At 54.4% G+C, this 17,303-nt stretch overlaps 2 protein-coding genes across 3 annotated transcripts in view; one reads left to right on the forward strand and one right to left on the reverse strand.

Annotated features, from left to right (window-relative positions):
* The window catches only part of PLG (plasminogen), a 410,665-nt gene extending 407,362 nt beyond the window's left edge, over window positions 1-3,303 (forward strand). For both annotated transcript variants that reach the window (XM_059699892.1, XM_059699893.1), the window contains 2 exons: window positions 1,857-2,002; window positions 2,931-3,303. In XM_059699892.1, the coding sequence (XP_059555875.1) occupies window positions 1,857-2,002; window positions 2,931-3,092 (308 nt within the window). In that variant the 3' untranslated portion in view covers window positions 3,093-3,303. The remainder of the gene's footprint in view (window positions 1-1,856; window positions 2,003-2,930) is intronic.
* A 1,050-nt stretch (window positions 3,304-4,353) lies between these two features.
* Window positions 4,354-17,303, reverse strand: part of SLC22A3 (solute carrier family 22 member 3) — a 63,568-nt gene continuing 50,618 nt past the window's right edge. Inside the window, exons 8-11 of the mRNA XM_059699894.1 lie at window positions 12,639-12,747; window positions 11,815-11,927; window positions 9,868-9,967; window positions 4,354-5,717 (exon numbers count right to left, since the gene is read on the reverse strand). Of these exons, the coding sequence (XP_059555877.1) occupies window positions 5,657-5,717; window positions 9,868-9,967; window positions 11,815-11,927; window positions 12,639-12,747 (383 nt within the window). The 3' untranslated portion in view covers window positions 4,354-5,656. The remainder of the gene's footprint in view (window positions 5,718-9,867; window positions 9,968-11,814; window positions 11,928-12,638; window positions 12,748-17,303) is intronic.

Consider the following 17,303-nt stretch of genomic DNA (forward strand, 5'->3'; position numbering starts at 1 on the left):
GCTGCTCCAAAGCAAGGTAGACCCGTGTTCAGGCCGAGGGGCCGTTCCTGCCAGCCCTCATCAGCAATCCCAGAGGCCCTCAGGGATCCTGCTTCCCCTCGCCCAGCCCCAGCAGGGCATCTGGTCCCAAAGTCACTTCCAGCCCCAGAGATGCAATTCCCACCGTGGCCACCGGATGGCAGCGCGTCCGCACAGACCACATCCCCCCCACTAACACAGTGGGTGTGGCACCAGCACCCGCAGGTCTGTCCCGCTCAGAAAGCAGGTGCAGGAGCAGGACACTCGAGTGACCTGGTTCCACACCTCGACTCCAACAGTGCTGCCCAGCGCTGCGGGCCAGGCCTTCCTCTCCGGCCCCTCCACAGGGCTTTCCTCCTCTCTGCTGTCCACCCCAGACCAGCCTGTGCTTGCTGACCCCGAGACAATTTTCCCAGTTACTCAAGGTCTTTGGAGACGAGAGCACCTCATCTCTTGGCCGCTCCGTGCTCGCAAAGCAAAGATTTTTGCAAAACTAGTGAAAACTGGGCTTGCAACATCGGAAATCTGGGTGATTTGTGAGGCGTACCTGGGCGTGTCCGTTTGGAAAAAAAACACTTTTTCTCTGGCGCGGTCGCCAGGGCTCTATTTCAATTTTCCAAAGTAAAAAAAAAAAAAAAAAGGCAGTTTTTCACCAGAAAAGAATACAGTGAGTACAACAAGCATATGGGAGAACGTTTACTCTCCCTCATTGTAAAAGAAATGTGCATTAGGAAATGAACTAGGATCATTTCCACCTATTATATCACCAAGTCTTTTTAAAATGTTAAATGCCCACGAGGGTGTGGGGGAGTGACCTTTTTCTAGTGAAAAATAATTTGGCGATATTTTGGAAGCCATAAATATGTCTACAACATTCCTGGGAACTTGGACTTAAAAATATTAAGGAATATTAATAAACCGTATGAACAAACATGCAGAACATGGAAGGAACATTGCCCAGCGAGCATGGTAGTCGGGAATTTCGGCAACAACGTCACAAAACCAGGTTCAAATTCCGGCTTCACTAGCTCCTCACCGGGAAATCTGGGGCAAAACCCATTCTCGCTAAACCTCAGTTCCCTTCACGGCACAACGGGACTGACCAGCGTGCCCCTCCCGGAGGACTATGGGAAGGTTCAAGGGCATCCATCACAGCCCGAGCTTGGGCCTGGAAAGGTTAATTCTCGGTGAATGACAGCTACTCTTCTCTTTGGAAATGCTGTGGTAAAACACATGTAACAAAATCTACTATCTTAACATATCCCGCGCGATTCACTGGCATTTAGCACATTTACAATATTGTGCAACTGGCACCACCATTTCCAGAAAACTTTCCTCACCCCGAAGAGGAACTCCATATCCATTAAGCAGTCACTTCCCATTAAAATAACAATTATGAAGATTGCAACACTGTAACCAAGTCCGTATTATATAATGCGGGGGAAAAATGAGGTATAAAACTGCGATATCAGTAGTAAAAGAAGCATATGAAAAAGCCCGAAGGGGAATAGACAAAAATAGCAGCAGCTGTGATGTGTTTCTCAATCTCTCTCTACAAAATACAAAATCATTTCTTTATCGTGAAAAAGGGAGAGAGAAAAGAAACCAAAAACGACAAGGCAGCCCCCCCACACACACACACACACAAAACCCAGAAGCCGGAGCACGCAATCCAGGCCCTGGGACCGGGAACGCTTACATCATGTTCACACGCCCAAGAGTCAAACAGACAAAGGAGCCAGGGGGTCAGGAGCTGACTCGTACCTACCATCGCCGCCCGGTGGTTCTAGAACTTTCCTTGTGTGCGGGACGCAGTAACCGGTCTTCCATCTGAACAGGCACCTTCGGCGCCGGCCTCCTCAAGGAGGCGCAGCTGCCCGTGATCGAGAACAAGGTGTGCAACCGCTACGAGTACCTGAACGGCAGGGTCAAGTCCACGGAGCTCTGCGCCGGGCTCTTGGCCGGGGGTGCCGACAGCTGCCAGGTAAGAGGACAGAGGTGGTCACTCCCTCGGTGGCCTGTCTTGGCCCCTTAGACCCTGTGGCCCCAAAGCTGCAACGCTGGGGAGGACCTGCCCCCGACAGGCCGCGTGTGGGGTCTGAAGGTCGCCCAGCAGCCCTGCAGGCCTGGCCCCATGTTGAGTCAGAGCACCTAGGACAGTGGTTCTCAACCTGTGGGTCGCGACCCCTTTGGGGGTCAAATGACCCTTTCACAGGGGTCGTCTAAGACCATCGGAAAACACATATATAATTACATATTGTTTTTGTGATGAATCACTGTGCTTTAATTATGTTCAATTTGTAACAATGAAAATACATCCTGCATATCAGATATTTACATGACAATTCATAACAGCAGCAACATTACAGTTATGAAGTAGCAACGAAAATAATTTTATGGTTGGGAGTCACCACAGCATGAGGAACTGTATTAAAGGGTCGCGGCATTAGGAAGGTTGAGAACCACTGACCGAGGGTGACTGACCGTGGGGACCTGAGCTCCAGCCGGGTGTAGGGAGTGAGGGACCGGCACTGCCCCAGCTCACACACCTTCCGGGATCCCATGGGTGGGACTCGAGGTGGCCGTCAAGGCAGGAGACCGGGAGAGGGACAGCGGCCCCGGCTTCTCCTCGGCGGCTCCTGGGGTGACTCTGCACAAGAGAACCCCGAGGCAGGAGGGAGGAGGAGGGAGGAGGACAGCCATCTGCTCCCCAGCAGACTGCACTCGGTGGGGTCTGTTGAACAGACTCTGCCAGGCACAGCGATGCCCACACAGCAGGTTAGGACCTGCCTCTCTGGCTGCCAAGGGGTGTTGAGATACCAAGAAAACTCCCACTTGGGAAAAGGAGGGTGGCCCCCCAAATACAAGGCTGCCGGTGGGTCCTCACCGGGCTCCTCGCTCCCTCTGTGCAGGGCGACAGCGGCGGGCCGCTGGTCTGCTTCGAGAAGGACAAGTACATTTTACAAGGAGTGACTTCTTGGGGTCTCGGCTGTGCTCGCCCCAACAAGCCTGGCGTCTATGTCCGCGTCTCAAGGTTTGTCAAGTGGATCGAGGAGACCATGAGAAACAATTAGTGGGCTGGGAGGCGGGGGCGTGTGGCGGATGCAGGCGCCGGGACGTGGTAGGAGACCCGGCGGCCGGGAAGGCGCTGACGGTGATCACACGGAGACGCCGCGCTCAGCGCCCCACCGCCACCTCGGCTCGCTTCAGCGTCGCTGCGGAGAAGCTGGACTCTAACAACCTCACGGTGGCATTTGCTGAAAATAAACTCGGTACTTACTTGGATTTGGTTTTTTGGGTTTTCACTGTCTTCACGTTCTTTGTTCATCCCACCAATTTTATTTTATTTTATTTTTTAAAATATTTGTATTGATTTTAGAGAGGAAGGGAGAGGGATAGACAGAGAGAAACATCAATGATGAGAATCACTGATTGGCTGCCTCCTGCATGACCCCTACTGGGGATCGAGCCTGCAACCCAGGCATGTGCCCTTGGCCGGAATTGAACCTGGGACCCTTCAGTCCGCAGGCCGACGCTCTATCCACTGAGCCAAACCGGCTAGGTCCATCCCACCAATTTTAAATAGCGTGACACTAACAGACAAGTGATCTCGCTCCCTCCCGTAAGGAAGAGTTCCATGTAGGACGGGAACCTGTGGGATCCTAGAGAAGTCCTCCTAAGTCACCCGATTTTACCTTGTCGGCGAAAGACAACTTGGTGCGCGTCTTCCACGTCTTTCTTTCTGGCCCTGAGATGCCCGTTTTCGAACTCTGTCCTTGGCGGTGAACTCTGCTACAAGAGCCCGACCGGGGACCCAGCTCTGGGCGCCGTGGGTGGAGGTGTGTGCCGTGAAGTTAACGGGCAGCGAAGGAGACACAGACCAGCGAGGAGTCTGCATGTCCTGGGTCACCTGTGCGTTAGGGAGGTGCCCAGGCCAGTACCAGGAACAAGCATGTATGGAGGCGGCTCCCTGATTTCCATCACTGCCTGGCTCCCCGGGGGGTGCACACGCGGTCACAGGGGAATAGCTTCAGGGGCCTCAGCTCAAAGGGAAGAGAAGGGGCAGCCCTGGCCCGTGTGGCTCCGTTGGCTGGAGCATCATCCCATACATGGAAAGGTTGTGGGTTCGATTCCCAGTCAGGGCACATTCCTAGGTTTCAGGTTCAATTCCTGATCAGGGCATGTGCAGAAGGCAACCAATCCATGTTCTCTCTCACGTTGATCTCTGTCTCTCCCCCTTTTCCTCCCTCTAAAATCAATAAGCATATCCTCAGGTGAGGACCAAAATAAATAAATAAATGAAAGAAAACAAAACAAAAGGAAGTGAAAGGCAAACATTGATTTTTCTTGACAATTTAAAATATTTTATTGTTATCAGAACCAAAGTATCAACTCAAAGTACAATTCAAAAGTGCCGGTGCCTGTGAGCCACAGGCACCCCGCAGCAGGGAAATGCGAGAAGGCAGGCGAAGGGGTGAGTGCACTGGTGTCCCGGGAGACGGACATTCCAGCCGCTCTGAGGGGCTCTCGGGCTCAGGGAGCTTCTGGTGCGGTCAGCACACCCGCACACACCCGCACTCTGCCCGGTGCACAGAGGTGCTGTCTTCTCTTCCCTCTGGTGCCACGCGCCTGCCCACACAGAGAACTCGTCAAAAAGTCCTGCAGAAAGGCAGACGCTAGCTCGGAAAACGCACCAGATGAGCATGTTAAGCAGGTCAGGAAACGCTGGCAGGTTTGTATTCAACTCGTTTGAAAAGTCGCGGTAACAAAAGAGAAAGATCCAATCCCTGTCAGTCGCTCTAACGTGCTCATCCGTCCTTGCAAATTCTTCTGAGCATGTAGATCACTGACCAGTCCTTTCCGTTAAAATGTGAGCTACTTCCCAAAACGAGTGCAACATGTCCAGACGGAACGAGAACTGTCCACGTGTCTCACTCCTGACCGTGGGCGCCGCCGCAGACCTGAACTCACAGATATAAGATGAATAGCCCTTGTGGTTCCAACCTTACGACCCAGGGCACCCTAACCCTCGGGTCTTGTTCAGTAACGGACACAGGGCTCTAGTGTCGGGTCATCGCAGGACCAGCCAGATGTCATAGGAAATAGCCGGGCCCCCAGGCCTCACAGATCCGTGCTGATCTGTGGGGCGAGGCCCGAGCAACCCCAGCGGGGCTCGCAGATCCAGGCGAGGAGAGAAAGCGCGGGCTCCGTCCGATGTCCCGTGTCTTCATTGCAGACTCCCCGGATCGTCATCCTCCCAGGAATCCTCAGGACACACGTTCCTGAGCCTCGGTTCCTGATGACCCGAGTTCTGTCCACGTTCCCCAGGCCCCTGGTTGCTCACCCCGTGCCCGATGGAGCCGCTGTGAGCACTGGCAGGGCTTCTTGTCCCTGTCACCCACGGGTCGGAGACGTGTCCAGCCTCAGGACAAACCTCCTCCAGCATCACGGAACGATGCTCGGGGTCGTGCGCATGTCTTTGTAAAGAGTTAAAAGCAGCTGGGCGGCCCGGCGCAACGGGCTGACACGGGCTGACACGGGCTGACACGGGCTGACACGGGCTGACACGGGCACCGGTGTCTGCAGGGCTCGTCGCACCAGCCTCGGCCTGCGCCGCTCCGTGGTCCCGGCAGGCGCCTCACAGGGGAGCACCGGGAACCGGGGCCTTCTGCTTCCTGCCGCACTTGTAGGAGGGCGGGCTGACAAACAAAGGAGAGAAGAGAGAGGCCTTACCAAAGGCTGAACGGCCAGCAGCAGGAAGCCTGCTGGGACTCACTCAGCATCCTGGCTGGTTTCACACACACACACACACACACACACGGCTTCTCCTGAACACCCCTCTCAGAGCAACGGCGGCCCCTCTGCAGGCCCCGTCCCACCCGCCTCCAGACCCTCAAACGGCACGTGCATCCTCATGTATGTCCACGAGTGATGTGTGGTTTGGGAAGGAGCTGATATGTGAGCAAAAGAGCAGCATGAATGGCCTGAGGCTTCCCTCCTGTTTGAGGGAAACGCCATCAGGTTTCAGTAAGTCGTGCAAAGCGGCTGTTTTCCAGAGTAAACAGCTGTGGGACGCAGTGACAGTGCCTTCCTTATGAAACTGCAAGTCACACTTTGATGCCATTTTTTTCAAGGGGAGAGACAAGGCATCCTATCTAATAAAGGGGAATATGCTAATTGACCCTCACGCCATCGCAAAGATGGGGGCACCCACAGCCAATAAGGAGGGAATATGCTAACTGACTGCCCCGCCCTCAAAGATGGCGGCACCCAGAGCCAATAAGGAGGGAACATGCTAATTGACTGCCCCGCCCTCAAAGATGGTGGTGCCCAGTCCACTCAGCCCCGCTGAGGCGGCAGGCACGCGGCAAGGCTGGGCCCACCCCCAGGGAGGCCTGGCTACTCCGTGTGCCTGCCTCCAGAGACCCCCAGTCCCCTCAGCCCCCCAGCCGCCCAGGGCCGGCCTGAGGCTCAGGTAACCAGGGCTGGCCGAGGCTTGTGCTGCCGGCAGTGGCAGCAGCAGAGGTGTGATGGGGCATCGCCTCCCACCTCGAGGGCTCTCAGACTGTGCGAGGGGGCAGGCCAGGCTGGGGGACCCCCCTCCAGTGCATGAATTTCCATGCACCGGGCCTCTAGTAATTAATAATTTATCAAAATTTTTGTTATGAAAACTTACAAACATAGAAACAATGTGTGAGTTGAATTCCTGTTGCTCCACTTCTTCCTGTTCCTCTAGTGCTTGGAGGCTCATTTTCCCGGCACCCCACCCTGATGCCCTGTGCTCCCCAGAACCCCGCTTCTCCCGCTGGCTTCACGCTGAGGTAAGGACTAACTGGGAGGCGAGTCCTGACCCCAAATGCCTGCATCCTCCACTTTACCCTGAGGAGTTTGAGAATCTGACCCCTGATGGGCGAGTCTTGAGGTCAGGAAATCGCCTACCAAGTTAGTCATTAGAGTGAAGCCACTGGGAGAGGTGGAACTTCGGGGAGCAGAGGGCATGGGATGGGGTGCAGGGAAAACGAGCATCCAAACACTATAGGCACAGGAAGAACTGGAGCAGAATCAACCAGAAGAATGCTGTGCCCTCGGATCATTGGCACCGAGGGGTCATGGGGGAGGAACCGCACCCAGACTGGGTGGGGGGTCCAGGAGCCCCCACATGCAGCCCATGCCGCCAGCACTAACTGCTGCCTCTGACCCTGGGATCCGGCTGGGGTGCTCTCCTGGGTACCCCAGCCCAGCAGCCCTTCAGGCATATCAGCTCACGAGAGCTACCCCTCACGTCTGAGCTTCTCACTGTAAGACGGTCCTAGCTCCATCCCCACCATGTCCCCTGCTTCATGGAAGCTTCCTGAATATTCTCCTTCCCCCCGATCTGCTAGCACTGCTGTGACTGGGCGACAGGACTCGGCACCCACAACCCTGACCTGGCCCCGTACCCCGGTGGGAACCAAGAAATGTCCGTGATGACTGAATTAGTAGAACTGTTTCTGCTTCCTGTTGAAGCAAGACCTTCCCATGCGTGCGCGACGCTCCGGAGGGCTTCCCACGGTTTTCACGCCTTTTAAGTTTCTCTTCCTAATTTTCGTTTACGACGTGGCCGGGCTTGAGGGGACTCTGCCCCCGCCCCCAAACTCCACCCTGTGGCATCATCCCAGGTGACATGCCAGCAGAGCGGTGGGTGAGGAATAAGCCAGTGCCCGTCACTCCAGACAAGCGTAAGCCTCTGTTTGGGCTACTTCAGGGGACAAGCGCGACAGCCCTCTGACCGGGCAGTCCCGTCGATAGTCAGCCCCGTGGACAGGGCTGGGGCCGCCGTGCGGGAAGCCTTTCTGAGGCTCTGGGCAGCTCGGGCAACCTGAGTTTTCAAAACGGCATCCAGAAACAGGACGAAAGCCCGGCCGGTGGAGCTCAGTGGTTAAGCGTCGGCCTATGAACCAGGAGGTCACAGTTAGATTCCTGGTCGGGGCACAGCCCAGGTTGCGGGCTTGATCTCCAGTAGGAGGTGAGCAGGAGGCAGGTGACCAATGATTCTCTCTCATCATTGACGTTTCTCTCTCTTTCCTTCTCCCTTCCTCTCTGAAATCAATAAAAATATATTTTTTTTAAAAAAGAAGAAGAAACAGGACAAGGAAATCACCGCATACATTTCCCGGGTCTAGTGAAGTTCTCACGAGACACGTAGCAGCGGGTGTCTACCTCGGGGGAGTGGTGGTTTTGCCCTAATCGTTGGGTTTTAAATAAAATGATCGCATTGGCACCTAAAAATGGGCACCTACTCTCTTCCCAATGTACAAGTGAAAAAAACTGCCATGAGGTGACTATCATTTCAGTGTTTTGTTAAATATTTTTGATACATTTGTTTAAAATTAAGAGACCCAAACCCTTAATTTCCAGGTCATTCTTTAGAAGAAGAGTGATTTTTATTTTTAAAAATAGCTAAGTTACCTTTAAAAATTACACAAGTAATACAAGACAACGTGTTGTAATTTATTTTTTTAATCCAATAATAGGGAAGTCTATAGAGTATAAGAGGAACGTCTTCCCTCCTGCATCCCTCTTCCCAGCCCATCTCTATCTCCATGGGGTATATAATATTATTTTCCTACACCCTGTCATAGTCATAACCTCCCTTCCTTTTTATTCTGAAAGATTTCAAATGGAGAAAGTTAAATTTGTGTAATGCAGTGGTTCTCAACCTTCCTAAGGCCGCGACCCTTTAATATAGTTCCTCATGTTGTGGTGACCCCCAACCATAAAATTATTTTCGTTGCTACTTCATAACTGTAATTTTGCTACTGTTATGAATTGTAATGTAAATATCTGATATGCAGGATGTATTTAGGCGACCCCTGTGAAAGGGTCGTTCGACCCCCAAAGGGGTCGCGACCCACAGGTTGAGAACCGCTGGTAATGTGAATTTTTGTTAGTATAACACAAATATATTTCACATTGACAGATGGGGTGGATAATTACTCTTCCTGTACACCATTTAGACGTACTTCTCCAAAGCTAAATTGTTCTCTCTCATTCCCTTATTTATTTTTTAAAATTTTTATTTGTCAACCACACTTTACATTCAATGTTATTTCGTATTAGTTTTAGATGTTCAGCATAATGGTTAGATAACCATATACCGATATTTCTGGTGTTTCCCCTGATATTTCTAGTACCCCTACTTCTATCTGTCCACCTGTCTTTATCATCAATCATCTATCTGTCTATTATCTATCTATTATCTACCTATCGATCATCTATCACCTATCTACCTATCAATGATCTATCTATCTATCTATCTATCTATCTATCTATCTATCATCTCTATCATCTATCTTCCCACCACACTACAGATAGAAATTTCTATTGGTTTTATCTTTAATAAACACTCTAACACATTGTTTGGTGACTTGTCATTTTGTAGTCAGTCTTGAAAATCTCCCCAAGCCATTGCATGTAGATCTACCTTAATCCTTTTAATCTCTGTCTAGTAACCCATACTGTGAAGATATTATTTTTATAGCCATTTGTCTACTGTTGCACAGTTATGTTATTTCTACTTTGTCAAATCATCACTCCCTCTCCTTTAGATTGCTTCTGAATTTTAACACTTTCCTTGGAAATATCTCCCTCTTCATAGCCACCTTTTAAAATGAATAAATATTCTCCCAAAGCTTGGGTTGTTTGTTGTTGTTTTTTACATTTACCTTTGACAACTACTTCTCACTTCTGCTTAGGCTGTGAGGCAGGGATTATGTTATTTCCCCCGGGTACTCAGTTGTCTCAGTACCTCCTTCCCCTGGTGGCCTGAACGCCGCTGGGACTGAGGAGGCGCTGAAGGCCATACGATACCTGCCCAGCTTCTCGACGTCGTCCACCGTCTCCGGCAAGGCGATGCCCTTGGTCTCGGGCAGAAGCATCACGAGGCCGCCGCACACGGAGGCCAGGACACCTGTGGGCAGGGAAAGGCGTCACCACCAGGTCGCACGCCGCCCCGCGCCCCTCGGCGAGGCCACCGGGAAGCAGCGAGCTCACCGCCTCCACTGGCCCGGGCTGCGGCCCCCGGTGACCCTCACCAGCTCTGCCGCTCTCCTCTGCCATGATTTCCTTACCCCCGCCCTGTGCAGTCCCCGCGCCCGTGCTCTTGGTGGGCATTCTTTCACTCATCCACTGAACAGTTACTTATTGAGCACCTACTAAGTGCCAAGGCCTCAGAGAAGCCTCATCTGCTCCTTCCTGGGAAAACAGAAGCCAACAGAGAGGAGTCCCTCAGGCCCTGTTCCGGACACCAGAGCGTCACTGCTTCTTGTCCCCGCTTTCCTCCTCCCGCCAGGGGCCACTGCAGGCCTGTCCCCTCGCCCCAGGCCCGTCTCCTGGCTTCTTTCCTGGGCTCCTCACTGTACTGGTTAATCCTCCCCCAGCACCTTGCGCCCAGTGGCAGCAGCAGGAAACATACTCAAATCTTTCCTCGTTCAGGATCCTCCTGTCAACCTCACATCCCATGTACCAGCCTCCCTTGTTCGGATCTTCAGAGTTGAAGTTTCTGAAACACTATCCTCTCCTATTTTCTGCACATCTTATCCTCGCGGGGAGCTGGCAAATGTCTGCCAACCAGCTCCCCAGAAAACAAAGGCCTGATGTATAGCAGCTGCCAATTTCCGCGGTGTAAATACTCCCCCAGGGACAGTGCGCACTACCGATGCCACGTCGCTGAACGAGGCACGCGGACGAGGTGTGCAGTAGCACACGGCTCTATAGGTTTCTACCACAAAGAGACAAAAACACAAAAAGCCTCAGGAACGCAGAGAATGCAGCAAACGCAAATGAGTTGGGAGCCGATGAGGTGCATTTGTTGCCTGCCTTTGTATATCGCAGACACTGCCATTGTTAGTCCTGCCTGTGTGTGACAGCTGGCTCTCCCTGCAAAGGCACGGCTTGCGCTCCAGCGCCAGTGCCCAGCTCCCCCAGCGCCCCCTGCAGGCCAGGCCACTGCCCGGATGCTGGGCTCTGAGACCACTCTTCTTGGTTGAACCACGGCCCCCTCTTTGCTCTTCTGTGCTGGCTACAGCCTCGACTGAGCTCGAGGACCAGATCCCATGGAATATTGGAAAGGTTCCTCTCCTGATTTCACTGGCATCGAGTGGTTAGAGGCTGACTCCACAGTCCCTGACGCTGCTGGGGGTTCCTTTACTCAGCACGCGTCCGCAGGGACCCAGCCTTTTCAGGGTAATTGAAACTGTTGGGGCAAAAGGAAGGGGAGGTGGGGGAAAGCTGGACGAGGGTCCTCTCTTGCTGGGGGGGGGGGGGGGCCCAGAGAAGAGGCGGAACAGCACTGGAGAAGCCCTGGGGTGAATGACCCCAGGTCCCCCCCAGTCTGTGATTCTGTCCCCTCGGGGTTCTACGGAGATGGGGGGCAGGAAGGGGGCTGTGATCTTGGAGGCCATCAGAGAGGGTGTGTTAGATGCTCGAGGGACCTGGGTCCTCCGCTCTTTCAGCATCACATGCTCAGCAGCCGAGCAGATGAAGTCCGAGAGCGACACGTACAGACCCTTTAATAATGTAATTGGTTTGGGGCGTCTTTGAAACAGACTGTGGGTCCAATTTGGTCTCATGAAAATGATCGGCCTTTAGTTATTCTCAAGACCATAAAGGAGTTTTACTGTATTTGATTTTAACTCAGAACCTAAACAAAGACAGGGTTGCAGATGGGCTCCCCAAACCGCAACGCTCGGTCGTCCTGAAAACGTCAAGTGCCCGTCCTTGCAGACAGCCCGCCAGCGCGGACGGGCGGCGCCTCACCGAAGATGATGAGTGGCAGCTCCAGCCAGAGGGCGGCCAGGCGGAAGAGCAGGAAGGGCGCGACGATGCCCCCGAAGTCGCACAGCCCGGAGCAGAGCGACACCCCGAAGTTCCTGCGGGTAAAGCAGTTTCACGTGAAAAACGCTCACGAGGAGCAAAACAGTCAGACATGTAGGTAGCTAAGGAATTGTGACGGGATTTTGCTTTTCTACGGCTCTGAACTTTGAAAACAACTGCTCTCTACACTCCAGGCAAACCCTTTCCATTCGGACCACTCCCCAGCTGATGAGCGGGGCCAGGGGTGGGGGAGCCTTAGGGGCTGGGGGGCAGCATCCTCCGCCCGCAGCCCCCCACCGCCCGCCACCCACTGGACAGCGAGCTGTGCCGGGCACACCCCTGGGGAAGGAGCCATCCGCACGAGCGCCTCACACGTGGCTGCTCCTCCCGCAGCCGCTGGCTGCTCCGGACAGGAGCCATGGAACGGGGTCAGAGGGAGGCGGCAGCCTTTAAACAGGTGAGGCTGGTGATGGCAGAGCCACCCCCATCGAAGCACGTGTGCTAACCAGGTTTTTCCGATTCCAGCCTAGTGCCTTTCCACGCAACCGCGGCTGCGTGTGAAGATAGGGGGTGAGAAATACTATCACAGAACATGGAGGAAGGCAATGCAGAAAGCAGCTCCAGCTCGGAGCGGCCACCCTGATGGCTGAGGGAGGCCACGTGCATACAGCATCGAGCTAAGGGGACGATTTCATGGCTTTGAAGTCGCTTCCAAGCACTCGGCCGCAGAGCGACTCAGGAGAAGCCGGGACAGGTGCCGGGGTTACCGTAGCGTCGTCGGGTACAGCTCCGAGTTGACCAGGTAGACGATCTCGAAGGCCATGGTGATGCCCAGTCTCCCCAGCGTGGCCACCGTGGTCCTCAGCCAGGGTGTTCCTGGGGACACAGGGCCGGGAGGCAGGGTGAGGGCCGGGCTCTCAGGGCAGGTTTACAAACCACGGGAGGCATTCGCTTACCGTCCTCACAGCCCCGAGCCTTTGCTAATTCTCAGCACAGGTGATCGACACCTTCTAGCGCTGTAGCCGAATTCCAACAGCGACCACCACCCCCAGGATGTGGACTACTCTTTTAGTGCCGCCTGCCTTTCGGGGAACACGGTGTGAGAGTCACTTGTTGAGCGGCCACTACGCTGAGAACGATGCTCCGAGCGGCATCTGCCTGGGAGGACCCCGCACACGGCCTCTGGTCCGGAGGCGGCCCTCACGTGCGCCTGGAAAACCAGCTGCACCCTTTTCTGCTCAGACCCCTCGGCGATGGCAACAGGCCGGTGACCCCGCACCAGATGCCCCTGGTTCCAGGAGACCGGCAAGGCCGCGAGGGCTGAGCTGGGTCTTGGGAAAGGGGCGTCTACACAGTGCCACGCTGGGTCACTGGGTTTGTCACCCATTCTCTTCCTCATCCCCAGTCTGGCTACTTTCCCCGAGAAATTATCCAGAGGAGCCAGCTTCCCAAGTACTAGTTGGTTCGTTCACTGACAAACACAGCGCACGATTCTAGACAGTTTGGCTCAGTGGATAGGGCGTCGGCCCGTAGACTGAAGGGTCCTGGGTTCGCTTCTGGTCAGAGGCACAGGCCCGGGTTGCGGGCTCGATCCACAGTGGGGGGCGTGCAGGAGGCAGCCGATCAATGATTCCCTCTCATCATTGATGTTTCTATCTCTCCCTCTCCCTTCTTTTCTGAAATCAATAAAAACATATATATATATTTTTTTTTTTTTTTAAAAAAAGCTAACCCCACTAAATAAAGCAGCTGTCTAGAGGCACGCAGAGGAAAGGATGGCCAGGAGCCCAGGCCATGGCCGGGCGGCCGGGTGCACTGGGTGTAGATGGCGCCCTGGCCGGGAGGCCGGGTGTACTGGGTGTAGATGGCGCCCTGGCCGGGCGGCCGGGTGTACTGGGTGTAGATGGCGCCCTGGCCGGGCGGCCGGGTGCACTGGGTGTAGATGGCGCCCTGGCCGGGAGGCCGGGTGTACTGGGTGTAGATGGCGCCCTGGCCGGGCGGCCGGGTGCACTGGGTGTAGATGGTGCCCTGGCTGGGAGGCCGGGTGTACTGGGTGTAGATGGCGCCCTGGCCGGGCGGCCGGGTGCACTGGGTGTAGATGGCGCCCTGGCCGGGCGGCCGGGTGCACTGGGTGTAGATGGCGCCCTGGCCGGGAGGCCGGGTGCACTGGGTATAGATGGCGCCCTGGCCGGGCGGCCGGGTGTACTGGGTGTAGATGGCGCCCTGGCCGGGCGGCCGGGTGCACTGGGTGTAGATGGCGCCCTGGCCGGGCGGCCGGGTGTACTGGGTGTAGATGGCGCCCTGGCCGGGCGGCCGGGTGCACTGGGTGTAGATGGCGCCCTGGCCGGGCGGCCGGGTGTACTGGGTGTAGATGGCGCCCTGGCCGGGCGGCCGGGTGCACTGGGTGCTTCCTGGGCGGGCGTCACCTGGAGCTCTCGCACTGAGGCCCTCAGCGTCCTGCTGCCGTGCTGGCCGCTCTGCTCCGGCCAGAGCAGCTGGGATCATGCGTTTTATTCAGGCTCTGCTTTTTCACAGGAGCCCGGGGGCCTGGGAAGGGCATTCCGCCCCTTCCCTCGCTGAGCGGGTGGGGCGCAGCCAGGTTCCGGGAACGGAATGTGGGAGCCGCTGCCCAGACTCCCTGGGCTCCCGCCCGGCTGGGCAGCCACCCACTGCTCTTGGGCTGTGGAGAAGAATGTGCCCGCGGACGTGGAAATAACCTGATTATCCGAGTGAGGCTCTTAACTATAGGCGCTTTCTACTGAATCAAGATTGCGCTATAAATGAGTTCCATTGACAACTTCAATGCAAATTAGGTTTACAACTGAGGCTAGGACCGTTTGCTGGAAAAATTCAGACAACATCAAATTAAAGCGCGTGCATGCATACACATGCACACACGCGCGCGCGCACACACACACACACACACACAACACACACTGTGAAAAACATCTAGTCAGTTCAGAAAATCATTCAGAAAACGCTGTAAAGTTGACGCCCTTGAGGAGACATGGTTGACCTTAATCTGAAAGACCCTCAACTCATTCCAAGCGCAGAGGCCAGCATTTAGCGGCCCCTACACAGGGACGGAGATGTTGTTGAAATGCGTTACGGAAGTCCCAGAGGCACTATGCTGTTGGTCAACTAAAGAATAAAATGAAAACAATGAACTAGGAAGTGTAATTGGTGTGTGAATATTATACAAATCTCGTGATCATCCCAGGAATGTGCTAAGCTCATGGTGAAGTGGCTATAGATATCTTTTGATAACAATGACCAAAGAACCACAAGACAATTTAAAAATGAGCACTGAAGCAGAAACTACCTTCCATAGAGTCAGGGGAACCCAGGGAAAGGGTCCCTCTGGATGTGGATTTATTTGGTCAAACTTCTAGAGATTACTGGGAATATATCAATTTTTGAACAAAAAAAAAAGGCAGGAGGATCTTAAATAAACACAATTTTGCATCTCCTCTGAATGTACCATCTGTGCTGAGTTTTGAAATAAAATGTAGTGAAAATGCTTAATATGTGAATTAAGATACATGAGCCTACTTTTCTCTTAAAGAGAAACAAAAGTAAAAGACAGACTCGAAGTGCTGGGTTTGCGGCCATCCTAAATAAACTCAAATGCAAGAGATGAGGGCGGACAGAGAAAGCTCTTTATTTTTCAGAAATTTGGGCCTAAGGCAGCGAGACTCAGAGGAGATACGTACAGCCAGAAAGACCAGTTCTTTGTCCAGTTTCATGCTGCAGACCCTGACTGGTGTACGCAGTGGAGGGAGAGCTGGCGAAGCTGTTTTCTGTGGGGTCCTCTTAGTGCTGGTTCCTCTAAAAGGCTGGCCAGCGTCTCCCGGGGTCACCATCCTGCTGGCGACTTGAGAGTGACCGAGGGACAGTCCTGCTAAGGCAGAGGTTCTCAACATGTGGGTCGCGACCCCTTTGGGGGTCGAAGGACCCTTTCACAGGGGTCGTCTAAGACCATCCTGCATATCAGATATTTAGATGACGATTCATAACAGTAGCAACATGACAGTTATGAAGTAGCCACGAAAATACTTTTATGGTTGGGTCACAACATGAGGAGCTGTATTTAAAGGGCCAGAAGGTGGAGAACCACTGTTCTAAGGGGATGGAAAAGCCCAGTCACCAAGTCCAATAGCTCTGTGCATGGACATGGGGACTGTCCCCTCCTGGGAGGAACACGAGTACCTGGTGCTCACGTGGAGCGTTAGGGACCTGAAACTTATTCTTGTCCATCCTGACCAGCGTGTGACCACACAACAGCCGGATCTGCGGAACATGGACATAAAATATCTAAAATAGCAGCCGTTAGTTTCCGACGTCGCTAAGAGCAACCCTAACGCTTAACATGGGAAGTTATGTCTCCGAACTAACACAGATCAGACTGAACAAACAGGACGACTCTTTGTCTCACATTTTCCCATAGAGGAACGTGTGCTCTTCACAATGGCTGAGCCCACCCCCTGGTGACGTGGGCGCTGGTTTGGACTCGTCCTCGCCTGCTCTCTGGGTCGTGCGTGCCGAGGGCTGCGCCTGGAAACCATCCCAGGCAGCCCCGGGCAGGGGAGCTCTTCCCGGGGAAAGTGTGCATCCCGGGCTGATGGGCCTCGCTCCATCCATCCTCCTCCCTAACGTCACACGCAGCGAATACTTAATTCCGATTCCATGGGCGATGGGAATGGCAGGTTCATCTTAGGAAACTCCATTCTTAAATTAAACCCAAAGCCCTGCAGGGCCAAACTCAAAACAGAATGAAAGGAGGAGTTTCCGACATTCCCGATTCGTCCCCCTTCCACGCCACCCGCACTTGCCCCCCGAGGCCAGGAACTACGTCTATCTGGTTCCCGGTTCTCATTTAGCGAGGACAATGGATACTAAATAGACACGTTTTGGCCGATAGCTCAAACAGACGCCCACCTCTTAGAAAGAGGCCCAACTCAGTGCAGTGGGGTGAATAGTGTCCCCCGAAATTCCTGTCCGCCCCAAACCTCCGAATGGGACCTTGTTTGGAAACAGGGCCTTTGCAGATGTAACAGTTAAGACAGACGGCGAGAGAAGGCCGTGTGAAGATGGAGGCAGAGACGGCCGATGTCAGGCGACGCTGGCCAGCGCCTGAGCGGGGAGAGAGGCGGGGACCAGGCTCCCTGGGAACCTCCGGTGGAAGGGACAGACCGCCTGCAGCACCGGAGCTGGAGGGGGTGGGAGGGCCCTCACCGGGAGCCTCGGGAGCCTGGCCTCGCCCCCCTCCGTCCAGGCTCCCCCCCCCCGCCCCCCTCCGTCCAGGCTCCAGGACATGAGAACCCATGTCTGCTGTTTCAAGCCGCCTGGTTGTGGGAGTTACTGCAACCCTGGGAACTCATGCGCTCAGGGAGGATGAGGGAAATGCGCCAGGCACTCCTGTGGATCGCCGG

Source organism: Myotis daubentonii, chromosome 6 (genome assembly GCF_963259705.1).
Source record: "Myotis daubentonii chromosome 6, mMyoDau2.1, whole genome shotgun sequence".
Taxonomy (NCBI): Eukaryota; Metazoa; Chordata; class Mammalia; order Chiroptera; family Vespertilionidae; genus Myotis; species Myotis daubentonii.